Here is a 13034-nt window from a genome sequence, read left to right as displayed (position 1 = left end):
TTCAAACGTTTACGGTTCGGCCAGATTACATACACGATTTACACGGAGATTATTTACATAAAAATAAAATGAAATAAGCAACGCACAGGGGGAAACGACTGTCAGAATTGCTTTATAATTCATACAAATAGCAATTCCATAATTATTCTATAATTAAACGATAATGCATGAACATTCGATTCCGTACTCAAATGATAATAAATAAAGTGGCATCATGGTAAAGTCAAATACAACTAGCCCATAGGTACCTCTATTTGGCTAATTCTAGACCTGCCGAAGACCCTCTCTTATTAGACTCTTACTATCTACCTGTACTATAGTATGCTTACTACTAACTAAAAATTCCCATCTCGCATGGTCTCGCATGTTTAAGTGGTACTCATTCGTCGATTCACTCACCTCATCCCCATCAGATAACAACGACCCAACCTATACCTAAACTTAAGAGCGCTTATAATTCACATCAGGTATAGGTACCTCATAGTCACATAACAAAATCCTACAACACCATTTCCCATGAAACTTTTCATCCCGCCCAACCCGCGCACCACCATCCAGTTCACACTACTACTACAACTACTACAACCACACCTACAACCCCCATCTCACATTTCCACTCCCCTCCGGATAGCCCGCCGGTCTCTCACCACCATGTCCGCACCCGCCGCTGCATCCTCCCCAACCCCCAAGGGCAAAGCGGAGCTCAGGATCCTCATGCTGCACGGGTACACGCAGTCCGGCGCATCCTTCTCCTCCAAGACCAAAGCCCTCGCCAAGCTCCTCGCCAAGGCCCTCTCCCCGGCCCCCTACAACCTGCACCCGTCCTTCCTCTTCCCCACTGCCCCGCACCGCCTTCGCCCCTCCGATATCCCCGGCTACGTGCCCCCGGAGGGAGCCGAAGCGGGAGCCGAAGCAGCCGACGAAGAATCCGACAGCTGGGCTTGGTTCCGCAAGGACGACGCCACCGGCTCCTACCGCGGCTTCGAGGCCGGCATGCACGCCATCGCCAAAGCGATCGCCGACGCGGGCGGCGTCGACGGCGTGTGCGGGTTCAGCCAAGGCGGCGCGGTAGCCGCGCTCGTAGCCGCAGCGCTGGAACACCCATACCGGGATCCGCCATCCGCGTCCCCATCCCCATCCCCATCCTCAGAAGCAGAAGAAGCAGCCGACTGGTCCTGGGTATCCGCGCTCCGCGCAGCCAACGCCAACAAGCCGCTGCGCTTCTGCGTGGTGTACTCGGGGTTCTACGCGCCGCCGGCGTCGCTAGCGTGGCTGTACGCGCCGCCGATCGCGACGCCGACGCTGCACTTCCTCGGCAGCCTGGACACGGTGGTGGAGGAGAGCCGGAGCCGGGGGCTCGTGGAGCGGTGCAAGGACCCGGCCGTCGTCGTGCACCCGGGCGGACACTACGTGCCTGTCGCTAGGGACTGGGCCATGGCCCTGGTCGGCTGGTTGAGGCAGCGGTATGATGAACCGGAGGCGGCGGGTAAGCAGTTGCTGTGAGTAGGTGCCTAAGGGGGATCCCACGTTGGTGTTGAAATATATATATATATATGCATATGTGTGTGTGTGTGTGTCAATTAAGAATCAAAGAGGGAGAAAAGGGGAAGGGGGGTGTCGTACGCGAGGACTACCTAAGGCTTAGAATTAGAACTAGATCAGGAGACGTTACACGCATAACTACACGCATAGTAGATTCAAGGCAACATAGAAGGCAAAACCAGTTCTTTACGGGCATTATGTACCTCCTAATCTAAGTATTGTACATTCGCATGCTTTTGATGCGAACCTGTGCTGTGCTGTACTGTACTGTACCGCGCGGTGCGGCTTCTCTCGAAACCAAGTCACTCTTCGGATCCGAAAGAATTACTCCCCCGAAAAACAAAAACAGAAGTTTTCATAAAGCCGTCTATCATGCCTTTTTCTTACCCTTCTTCTCCTTACCCTCCTTTGCGCCGGGCTGGATCCTCGCCATCATCTCTTCTTTGGTAATGAGATGATCCACACGCTCCAACAGGCCGAGCAGGCTCTTCATATTATGGCTCCACTCATTAAGGATGTCATCGACGTCTCTAGGTTTGGCGAAGCTAACTATACGTGCGGGCCGATCAATACGGGCGAACACGGTCTTGGAGCACACGAGCTCGCTGATATACTTCTCTGTCTCATCCTCGGTCAAGTCCAGTAGCTGAGTTAGGCGCTTCATGCCGATACGAGTGTAGTATTTTGCGATAACTCTAACGTTGTGCTCGATAACACGTTTGCGAAGGTCCTGCCATCGCTGGTAGGCCTTCTCGTCGCCTGACTGGTTGGGACGTTCGTCAAAGATGTCGGTCGCGCATAAATGGGGGCCGTATTGCTTCGCAACTTCGGGCCATCGCATAAGTTCGTGCACTGTAAATAATTTGAGAAGCGACGCATCGACGGGAACCTGAGCGTTTCGGCTATCGCGGTAGATGCGGTGAAGAAGATCATGCTGCTCATTGTCATGAGGAGCAAGTATAACGAAATAGATGATACGTTGCAGGACCTGATTGGCATTAGTAATACTCGCTCTCTTGGATACACCGGGTCAACGTACGGGTTGTAGTTTTGAGGGGTCCTCCTCCACAGCTTCGGTATCCAGCACTTGTCTGTAATGTTTGCAGACATCGAGGTACTTGTCGTCGTGCTTTGCAAGGGTGATCTGCTGTTCGTAATAGGCGAGTTTTAGGTCTGTGGTGTCATCCTCCTCTTCCGGGGGGACCTCCTCTCCACGCTTCAGCTTCTCTTCGCGAGCCTTCTTCTCCTTCTCCAGCTGCTCCGCCGTCTTCTTCGGCTTACGAGACAGATATCTGGTGCTGATCTTGCGACTAAGAATGCCAGCCTGTGTCCAGTCGCCATTCTCAATACATAAAGCGACTTGGGCAAGTATAAACTCTGTTTTTTCCCGCCTCGCCATTGAACCGAAGGTCTCAACTTGCAATTCGCAGAGAATGTCCATAGCGGACTTCAGATCTCCCTGCTGCTTCTTGATGTCCGACAGAATCTTGGTCACGCGAGCTCGCTCAACCTCGACGAATATCTTGCCCTCTGTTACGGTGCGTAGGGTCTCGATTACTGATAGCTTAGTTTCCAGGTTCGGGGTGTCGTCGAGGAAACCCATAACGGTCTGAACCATCTTGGTGATGGCTTGTTTGAGCTGGCCATGCTTCTTGGAGAGGACCAAGACCTGGTCGTTGAGTAAACTCCAGTTTCCTGCATTTTTGCAGATTGTACATATCGCAATTAAGGTCCGGGATGTGGAGGCGAGATCGGAAGCCTGTAGAACAATAATTATTTAGTCATGTTGGGCGATAAGAGGGGATTAAGTGAATAACTCACCTGTCGGGTTTGCTTCTCGAAGATGGTGAGTTTCTCGATAGCTGCTTGGACATCATTCTATAATGAAGTATTAGTTAAATATATCTCTCACAAGGTTTGTAGTTGAGACATGTGCACCTGAGCAAGCTTCTCTGCTTCGCTGATTTGTACATCAGCTTCCTTACTAAAGTCCTTCTCGGGCTTCAGAGCTGCGTCCGCCATAATTCCTGGACTTTTTTTCTAACTTGTGATATAATGGGAGAAAAGCGTCAATAATTTGTAGGTCCAGGTCAATATGTGAAAGTGGGACTTTTGGCGGGTTATGTGTGAAGAGTAGTTCGTTGGTGGAATATTAGAGCGATGATGATGATTGATGATGGAGGGAAGCTTAAGCCTTCAGGCGGCTGCGAGGCGACGAAAGCTCGCGCTGCCTTGCACCTTGAATCAAATTGGTCCGAGCGTTGAGCTTGGTCAGCTTGATAAGAGGGGGGGTCACATGTAGATAAAGACTCGGACTTGATCTTGCCGCGATATTATTATATTTATTTATCCGTCATGTCTATATTAAACATATTCAAATCTCACTAATAAGACGATGAACTACCAGGCAGAATGGCGTCAAAAAAGATGCCCCATCCCAAACCCAAATACAATTATACCACTACAACTTCATTTAAATGTAAAAAAGTCAATTCTAGGTCAATTTAATATAAAAAATCATTATAAGATAGCTTTAGTATTATTCTGCGGGTATACAATATATTAAATTAATATGTTATGTTGCTAAAGCGTTATTAGCAATGAAAATAAGAGTATGTTTTGGAATATTATGTACTAGCTTGGGGGGCATCTTTTTTGACGCGATTCTGCCAGGGCATAATTTGATCAAGAAACCCTTTTCAGGCTTTCTCTCACATTTATTCAAACTATTTGCGACAGTATCACTACAGAATCTATCCACCTATCCACCTCATACGATAGCCACAGCGTTTGCGGTGCTTGATATACCACCTATAAGCCCGCATTAGTAAATAACCAACCTTCAGTTTTGACCAAGCCTTTAGGATAATACAGACCATTTACGTGGTTAGGCGCACTCGATAGGAAGAATGTCCACTGCTTCTTCTCGGCCAACTTCTCTGCAAGTCTGTCGAGGTCCCAAAGCTCACCGATTGGAATCCCCCAGAGCGCCAAGAGCTTCTCGTGAAGATAATAATCTATTACACATTGAGGTGTATCAGTAATCCTCACCCTTATCCATCTCTATACGGCGTCAATATCAACGTACCTTTCTCGGATGGCCACGCTTCAAATGCCGGATGGTCGCTAGCTACGGCCGAGATGTAGGAATCGTGCAGCAAGTCGAGGATCTCCTCGCTCTGTTCCACGCCTATATAGCGCTGTCCGTCATCAGGTCCGAATATATTCTTCCGCAGGTGTTGGGAAGCCCTCTTCTCATACGTGAGCGAGTTTGCATTCTTTATAAACCCAGATCTAACCACCAGGATGTCTCCGATCTGGATATCGCCTCCTTGGGCGACCGGTCTCAGATCGATCCCCTGAGACCGCGCCACGTTGACAAGATCGCTATGGGTAATTTTGAAGTTATCGTAGTATACCGGCTGTATGTTGTTAGCCTCGGCCCAGCGGCCATAGTCTAGCAGTATGCCTCTGCCTGCGATGCCACGTTTCGCCAACGCTTGCATTCCGCATTTAGTTGAGGCTTTTGCGCCCTGAATATCCTCGGCAGTAGTCTGGATGGGCAAGGTTTAGGTTAACGTGACACGTAAAGTGGTTGTGGTAAATATACTTACACCGTTATAAAATAGCCTTGTGGGAACGTGACAGAACTGGGCTGGATTAGTTATGGTGCTCATGAAACCCACCGGATACCTGGTTCGAACTTACATGACGGAATCCATCCCATTGAGAAGTACTTTGAGGGTTTATATCATAAACATCGTCGAATCCAACTTGTCCCAGAGGATGGATTGAATGTTTAAAAGCCTGTCGCCCATAACAGGGGGGTGCGACTTGGTCGAACGGGAGACTATATACGAATTAGTGAACAAGTCTATATACCCTAGGCTAACCATTGCCTGGGATCTTATATGGATGTGTTACTGACTTGAGCGGGATGACTTCCCCAGAAGAGATGGTCTCCAGTGCCTTCTTCACTCTTTCTGGCGTTTGCAGGTTTAGTCTGCCCAGCTTAAGATAGCGTTAGCAACCTTTTTTTTCATACGAGGTGGGAGTAGACTAACCTCATCATCGCTTCCCCATATCCACGCCGAGTCTTCGGGCTCGCCAGCTTTTGGCCGCAAGTCTTTTCTCAAGGGAAGCTCCATATCGGCTAATATCAAAGTAAGGCTAAACAATCATTCAACAATACCAAGTAGCAGCAATAGTAGCAGCAATAGTAGATTTACGAAGGATAAAATGGGTGATCGTGAACAATAATACAAAGTTCATCCTGAGGCAGATAGAGTTAACATGCCCTCAACCGGCGGGGAAATACAATAGCCTACTACACCCATCCGGGGTAACGCAAACCATCATCGCACTACGTTAGCGCTATGCACCACCTATCAAGCTTATCCGTCGCAAGATGTCCGATTTCCCCTCCCCGGGTCAATCGACAGTGACGTTTTTGATTGATAATACATAAACGCGCGGGCGGTGGAGATGTCAACTACATATATAGTACTATTATGGCGCCAAGAGATTCGGGGTAGCATCGTTCTGCATTCGGGCTATACTATGTATGACTCCCGTGCCCACCACCCCGGAGAGAGAGGCTTCTTATCTTCTCTACTAATATAACCTATTTCTGTTCTCTGCATAGCCATGGCCTATCGAAGTCATACTGCGAGTTATCGAGTGAATAGGCAATGTAGTCTCGAATAAAATCAGCTATGGTATACCTAATCCAAGATTTGAACCTAGGAAAGCCCAAAACTACGTAGGTTAGGTCTTTTGCTCAGCTCGATGTTGTTTCTATAGCTGGTATAGTCTTAGGATTGGGATGTCATGATCCAACTTAGTTAATTAGTCTTACGTGTAGAATCCCACCTCCCATAATTCGGGATTGACAGTTTTATTTTTGATGATAACGTTTTGGGGAAATATTCGACGGGCATAGTATAATTATGCGCTAATGCAAATAGTCTCATTATCGACGAGGGAAGTCTTATGTCAAAGTCTTGCGTACATTACAACACGTATATCACCCAATAGATAATATTGCCAGGGAAAAAAAAAGATAAAACTTGCGGGCAACTATGTATGGTGTCGGCCTTTGGCATCGGGTTTACGCCTTTGCTTCAATACGGACTGATAGAGGCTTCGTACCTAGGTAACTCATAATCCTCCAAGATGCAGTGAGAAAGTTGGTGTGATTTTTCATCATACCTATTATTAGCCTTGTCGTTGGAATATTACCAATGTGAATGAGCTATTAACTACCTAGGTAGTCATGCCAATTTCCTATACCTACCTCATATATTTCCATCGATTATTATCCTATATTTCCTTCTCTGTAGGTAAGTAATGTTCGGCTCTCGAAAGACACCGCCCCCTTCGTTATTAATCCTATTTATTGTCTTGGCTACTTCTTATGTTGTCACGGAGCAAACTTTCAACTCAAATTTGCAGTCCTCAAACGACCTACCTTCGCTGGCGGAGATCAACCATGACGTTATCCATACTAGTGAATGATTCGAGTGTACAACTATACTAGGCAATTACTTGTTGTTTACATCCAATCTAAAATGTCCACGTCTCCATGAGTAGATAGCCGCGTTGGGTGCTTGTTCTTGAGAGAGTCTTACAAGAGAGTCAGTCTATGAGTAATATTGTTTCCAGCAAGAGGCTGTTTCCGTTTCCTCTGGCGTGTTACGAGAAGTCTTATGCACTAGGTTATAGATGTCTCATTCATGACGAACGGTGCATTCAATACGCGCGCTTACGGAGTTTCGTAGCTTGGGTAACTTGGAGTTTCCGTGTATTCTATACCTATATCTCTAAACGCTCAGTCTAGATATAATCGGCTACTTCTTAAAGTGAAATACCGTATTTCTTGCAAACACTTTCTTACCAAGCTGTACTATAGTCCCGCAATAGACACTGAGGTAGGTAAGAAACCGTGGAACTCCTTAATCATCAATAGAGAAGACTTGGAACGCAAAAGTCAAGACACGTTACAATCATGAATTGAAACTTACTTCAATATAAATTAAATATTATTATTCTTTACTAAGATTAGAGGATAACAGTTGAAAACAACACCTAGGTAAAAATCTCTATTCACTTGAGTCGCTAAGAAGAGACAGAAAAGATTGTTCAACCACATCTGTCATCCACGCACCAGATACCCCAAGTGAATAAATTTTGCGGAACTGAATAGTAGATCAATCCATTACCTACTCGGTATCCATTCATTCTTAACCTAAATTAGGTACCTATCAAGGTATATTTCCGGTTGTATGGCCCACATTCAGTAGCTAAGGTAGACTTAGCCTATCTATCGTGGACGCTAACAAGATTAGGGGCACAGCACGCAAATTGACTATATAGTTTCCATTAGCACAACAAAAACTTCATCAACTCATCTCAGACAATCCGAATTGGTGTAGTGGCTAACATTTGACGCTCTCATCATACTAGCTTATGATCCGATCCGTCAAGCCCGGGGTTCGATTCCCCGATTCGGAGTCTTCCTTTTTTAACCTATCTCCTTTTAAGAATTAATTTTTATCTAAGGTAGAGTATTGCAGTGAACATGTTTGACGTATGGTTATATGTCTCTCGGGTCTATAGCGTCTCAAAATTTTGCTAGGTGTATAGGTACCTAAGGCAGTGTTTTTTCAATGGCAAGAGAGTTCTAGGTACTTGTTTCGTCTACATCTACATGAGACTCCCAAGATTATGTGAGGTGTGTATCCGCTCAAGACGAAATCCTATCCGCATGATCTCTATCTGTGGGTTTTCTTTTCCTTTCCCTTAATTTTGCTTTTAGTGTGATGATGAACACGACAAGCGCGGTAAAGCCTCCACGTCGAAACATATTCGATTCTCTTGTCCGCGAATCAGCCACTTCATCTGAGTGTTGAAGCAGTGACAGTTATAGCTAGATAGTTTTATGTAGGCACCTAAGGTATTTGTATTCCACGCAGAAGGAAAGTGATTATCATTATATATATATATATATATATATATCACGATGGAGAAGTACTTCTCAGTAGAAGAACAAAGATTTCGAAAGTTCATATTGTTATAGGATTAAGAATTTGTTATTTTGGATATTGTAGATAGAAATAATCCTTAGATCTTGGGGTGTGTTTTATTATATGCCCCAGATTTCGAGTCTGATATCTACCTAACCTAACCTAACCTAACATAAGGTAGGTACATAAGGGATCCCATATCGAGAGGAAGTCAAGAGGTATCCAGGTAGGTACCTACCTAAGTTAGAGGGATTCAGAGGGAGTCAGAAGGAGTCAGAAGTAGTAGGTATGAGGTAGAGTAACTGGAGGTTACCTACTTTCGGTCTTGCCTATCACCTCTCCGTAACTTCTTGAATATCAGCTCAAAACGTTGGAAATATTAAGTCAATATCCATTTTAGTCACTCGCTTAGCCTAATAAGTCGTGCCTGCATGGCGCTACACAGCTATAGCTACCTACCTAAGGTAGGTACACAGCTACGCGATAGCCCCTTTTGAGGTACCCATTCCAAGTACCAAACAAACTATGAGTTGCCAAACAGCTCGAGTATGGTAGAACAAAGTGCAAGAACGTGAATAAGCGTCGCTTCCTCGTGTGTAGGCAGTCGCGAGATAATGTAACTGTTTTCCTACATTCCCACTGGACCAATCATTATTTAATTTCTTTCCCCTCCCCCCCCCTCCCCCTTTCCTTCTTCTTCTTCTTCTTCTTCTTCTTCTTCTTCTCCTGAGCTTTGTACCTTTATCAATATCTTCATTCGGCATTCGATATACCATATATGATATCCAAGTATCCTCACCCCTGAAAAGAAAGATCCTTGAAATTGTTCACGTAACAACCCGACAGGATAAAGATCTTGAACACAACCCCAGACATATTTTAACTACATTCTTTTTACCGACAACCAAAATGTGTCAACTGGAGCGCTGGCTTTGTTGTGTATGTGAGGATGCCTACGTCGCGATTAACTTCTTTTGTAATGATGTGCCTCCTGGAGCACCTGCCTGCCCAGCTTCCACACGTTGCGAAAGACATATCGCATCCCGTTACTGCTACTTCTGCGCTAATGTGGATCATCGCGGTTCCCCCCTGCTTTCAAGGACTCCAGAGTTCCTGGAGAGTCTTGCGAGTCTAGAGGGGATGATCAGGGTTTCGGCAAGAACCGACCGGGACGATGTCGCCCTTTCCGTATTCAGCAGTTGGCTGATGGGTTTCCATGGCCCGACAACAATCCACCCTTTTGATTCACAGCACCCAGCCCTAACCAGCCAGTCAACTAGAGACCACTTTACACGTTATTTGTCTCCCCCCCAGATCGTACCTTCGTTTCACGTCACCTCATCTGAGCGGTTTCCAATTAACGCAACCAGCCACCAGCCGGCAAACCTAGTGGATATGACAAATCAGCCATATCTCCAGTTTCCTACACAGATCCCAAGCCCATTTCCTGTCAACGATCAATTCAGGGGCAGAGCTAACAGAAGAATTCGTCATCGGCAAAATAGAAAAGCTCGTCGGGATGTACAGAGCGACCAGGAAGTATCATCATCACCTTGGTCAATTTCATCCCGTTTATCATCGGAAGGAGTACTGCATTCCTCGTGGGGGCAGGGTAACGACGTGACCCCAAGTGATGCTATGCAAGATGCCGATGAGCAAAACGAAGGTCTTTTCCCGATACCTTCCACTCTAGACGGTCCCATTGTTGTTAGAATTCCTAAAGTTGAACCCGATGATGTGAATCATCCTGTTATAGTTTTCGGTTCAATGACTTTCTCGCTGCCATCTAACATTGGGTCCGATGAGAATGAGCAAGAGAAGAAGACTGTGAGTGATCAATATCCTGAACCAAAGAAACCAGCCACTGACGATTCTTTACCCCAGGCTATTACTACTACTCACCCACAACGTCCTTCTGTTGGTCAGATCGAGGGTCAGGAAGAGCAGAATGACAGGAATTCCACGTCAGAGGAATCAAAGGACTCACCTCCAAAGAAGAATAAGAAGAGCCGGAAGCAAAGATTGAAAGAAGCAAAAAAGAGAAGGCAGGAGGAAAAGCAACTGCCAAGATTAGAGCAAGGAGCAAAGCTGAAGCCCCTGTCAGAAGAATCTCAGCCAAAATCAAAGCCAAAGCCAGAGCCAGAGCCAAAGCCAGAACCAAAGCCAGAATCGAAGCCAGAATCAAAGTCTAAGCCAAACTCCAAACCAAAGCGAAAATCAAGACAACAGCTCCAGTTCCAGCCTATGCCAAAGTCTGAGCTGGCTCCTGTCCCGGCGCCAAAGTTGGAGCAAAAGTCAGAACAGATGCCGGTGCATCACCAAATCCGAGTGCCAACACTATCCTACCGAGACGCGCTCAGCAGCAGTACAGGAAGTAAAGCTTTGCCAAATACATCTTCCTAACGGTATTCCTTCTCCCTCAGCGCATAACAAAGGAGAAAAGGCCAGATTGGCACATCTGGTACACAAGTTGAAGGTCCAGTCTAGACTCTGGAGTTTTACCTCCGGTGGAAGTCGTCGATGTCTCTATACATCTTCTCGCTACCGCAAAATGATATACCATCGCATTCTCTGCAGCTCATCGGCCACTAAGGCATTTTTCGTGGGATGTTGTGGAGTCTCAGCTGATCCCACGCAGGGGTTTTCTGAGTCTCGATTCAGTTGCTGTTACCGTGCCCAGACTACCTACTGAAAAGGAGTCAAGGCAGATGGAAGATTTGCTCCGGGCGTAGTTGTCTCTACTACATGCTTAATGCTAGATACACTGCTGAAGAAGAGACGGGCAAGAGACTCAGGCAAAACGAGATAAGAGAGTTGCCCAAGTGGAGAGGGTGACCGTTAGAATGAGGCCATTTCGACGCACCGAGTGTGGTTAGTACTCGGTATCCGTATTGTTTTGTAGAACTACCTAGTTATCGCTCGGATACCTAGGTGTGGGAGAAGAAAAAAAGAAGGGGAAAAAAGAGAGACGTCTGCATGTTCTCTCGATTTGCCTGCTTATTTACAGATCTTACCATACTAGTAACTGTTATGCAGCTTCAGTTGAAGATATTATTAAGCTATCACAAGTCAAACCGTCATAGATGAGGAAGCTCTTCTACAATAGATGGCGTCTTAGCTAGTAGCCTAGTATGGGAAGAGATCATCGCAACCTGTCTTGTTTCTTCTATAGTGTATTAGGCGATTTCTCCCCGACTTAGCCGAGTAAGCTTGAAAATGAGCTTCAAAACGAGACTGACATATCGCGGCGTTAGGTACATAACTAACGACTTTGCCACAGGAACAACCATACGCTATTATGTGCAGAAGTACGTCTAGACGGAATAAGTTGCCGGTTACGCCACAGGAAAAAATATGTATGTCTCAAAATAGGTAGAGGAGGAGAAAAAAGAGGCGAATATAACACGTGTGCCGTAGGTGCCTAGGGACCTGCTAACGTCTCATCCCGAATTGCCTTGTTTGCACCCCCATCCCCCTATGTAGCATTAGGCAGCTGTCAGGATATTAGGTTACGTACCTCTTAATCAGGCTTAGATAGGGCTGGGTCTAATTGTAGGTAAGTAGTAAGTGGTGTATAGATAAGGTACACTAGGTGAGATAGATGTTATTGCGAAACAAGTAGCGCGTCGGCGTCCGGCAAGGTGGATGGGAGACAGGGAGATAGACTACCTAACCTAGCGGTTATGTCATTAATATTCCGGAGTGCCGAGCTATCACGACTTTTGTTTTTTGGATAATGAATGATGATGGATGCGGTATACGTACGTACGTCGTACAGGAAAGGTGGCTGAGAGTATGTTAAAAAAAAGAAAAGAAAAAAAAGAAAAAAAAGAGGAGAGCTCGTATTCAAATTGCCTCCTGGTGGGCGAATTCCGTATGATATTTCTAAATGCCTCCACCAAGATCCAGTATGTTCGCGTTCGGCCTCGTAAAGCTGTTGTTGAAGAGTGGCAAAAAGAAAGGGGGGGGGGGAGACGCCGAGATTGACAAAAAAAGCCAAAAAAAACCAAGGATGAAGTTGGGATTGAGCCGACTAGCGGGGTCATGTGACAATGCAAGTGTCCTTCAGCCACATCATGGCTTAATAAGACCTGACGATCCGGGCGGTGCATAGCCGCTTTAGCGTAAGCCCCCATCTTGAAGAAACAGGGATTCGTTGGTGGGCGCGAGAAGAGTGGCGAATGTTCCCGAACAAATCCTCTCGAGCTCTGGCCTATTCCGAGCGGAAACTAGCCTACTGTCAGGAACACCCTGACACTAAAGGCTACCGTCAGCTCGGGATCGCCTAATTACTCAACGTACATGTAAATCCGTAAAGGGGGTGCGATTGTCGTTGATGTTTAAATCTTGCTAGTGTATTGCCATGTGATTGACGAACGCAATGCAATATGTGACGTGCAACATGCGACATGCGACATACGGCATACGACGCCGCTCCTTAGAACAGCTATAGCTCGACATTAGTAT

General features: G+C 46.2%; 4 protein-coding genes and 1 non-coding gene across 5 annotated transcripts; 3 read left to right on the top strand and 2 right to left on the bottom strand.

Moving 5' to 3' along the window:
- Positions 1-651: 651 nt before the first annotated feature.
- On the top strand, positions 652-1503 carry F4812DRAFT_458833 (serine hydrolase FSH; the record flags this gene model as incomplete). Its single annotated transcript, XM_047937424.1, has 1 exon — positions 652-1503. One exon carries the CDS (start codon positions 652-654, stop codon positions 1501-1503), a length of 852 nt encoding a protein of 283 aa, XP_047790712.1.
- Positions 1504-1717: 214 nt separating this feature from the next.
- Positions 1718-3744, bottom strand: F4812DRAFT_426570 (PCI domain-containing protein). Its single transcript, XM_047934035.1, has 4 exons — positions 3481-3744; positions 3364-3420; positions 2582-3301; positions 1718-2530 (listed from the first exon to the last, which is right to left on the bottom strand). The coding sequence occupies exons 1-4, from the start codon at positions 3562-3564 to the stop codon at positions 1913-1915; spliced, it is 1479 nt and encodes a 492-aa protein (XP_047790711.1). The 5' UTR covers positions 3565-3744; the 3' UTR covers positions 1718-1912.
- Positions 3745-4128: 384 nt separating this feature from the next.
- F4812DRAFT_426568 (uncharacterized protein) lies at positions 4129-5964 on the bottom strand. Its single transcript, XM_047934034.1, has 7 exons — positions 5607-5964; positions 5471-5553; positions 5251-5392; positions 5157-5192; positions 4631-5096; positions 4419-4559; positions 4129-4353 (listed from the first exon to the last, which is right to left on the bottom strand). Exons 1-7 carry the CDS (start codon positions 5688-5690, stop codon positions 4313-4315), a joined length of 993 nt encoding a protein of 330 aa, XP_047790710.1. The 5' UTR covers positions 5691-5964; the 3' UTR covers positions 4129-4312.
- A 1997-nt stretch (positions 5965-7961) lies between these two features.
- Positions 7962-8055, top strand: F4812DRAFT_t79. Its single transcript has one exon. It is a non-coding gene; the product is annotated as a tRNA-Glu (tRNA).
- Positions 8056-9252: 1197 nt separating this feature from the next.
- On the top strand, positions 9253-11625 carry F4812DRAFT_365283 (uncharacterized protein). Its single transcript, XM_047931885.1, has one exon. The coding sequence runs from the start codon at positions 9477-9479 to the stop codon at positions 10968-10970; it is 1494 nt and encodes a 497-aa protein (XP_047790709.1). The 5' UTR covers positions 9253-9476; the 3' UTR covers positions 10971-11625.
- The last annotated feature ends 1409 nt before the right edge of the window (positions 11626-13034 follow it).

This window comes from Daldinia caldariorum (genome assembly GCF_022478825.1).
Source record: "Daldinia caldariorum strain CBS 122874 unplaced genomic scaffold F4812scaffold_7, whole genome shotgun sequence".
NCBI classification, from domain to species: domain Eukaryota; kingdom Fungi; phylum Ascomycota; class Sordariomycetes; order Xylariales; family Hypoxylaceae; genus Daldinia; species Daldinia caldariorum.
This window is presented reverse-complemented; position numbering and strand designations above follow the sequence as displayed.

Excerpts from the sequence above, each read along its gene's own strand:
- F4812DRAFT_426570 (XM_047934035.1), bottom strand. The coding sequence starts at position 3,564 with ATGGCGGACGCAGCTCTGAAGCCCGAGAAGGACTTTAGTAAGGAAGCT. Across the intron at positions 3,421-3,480 it reads AAGCAGAGAAGCTTGCTCAG|AATGATGTCCAAGCAGCTAT; the intron begins GTGCACATGTCT and ends ACTTCATTATAG. Across the intron at positions 2,531-2,581 it reads ACCCCTCAAAACTACAACCC|GTCCTGCAACGTATCATCTA; the intron begins GTACGTTGACCC and ends AATGCCAATCAG.
- F4812DRAFT_426568 (XM_047934034.1), bottom strand. The coding sequence starts at position 5,690 with ATGGAGCTTCCCTTGAGAAAAGACTTGCGGCCAAAAGCTGGCGAGCCC. Across the intron at positions 5,193-5,250 it reads AATGGGATGGATTCCGTCAT|TTCTGTCACGTTCCCACAAG; the intron begins GTAAGTTCGAAC and ends AATCCAGCCCAG. Across the intron at positions 4,560-4,630 it reads AGCGTGGCCATCCGAGAAAG|ATTATTATCTTCACGAGAAG; the intron begins GTACGTTGATAT and ends AATGTGTAATAG.
- F4812DRAFT_365283 (XM_047931885.1), top strand. The coding sequence starts at position 9,477 with ATGTGTCAACTGGAGCGCTGGCTTTGTTGTGTATGTGAGGATGCCTAC.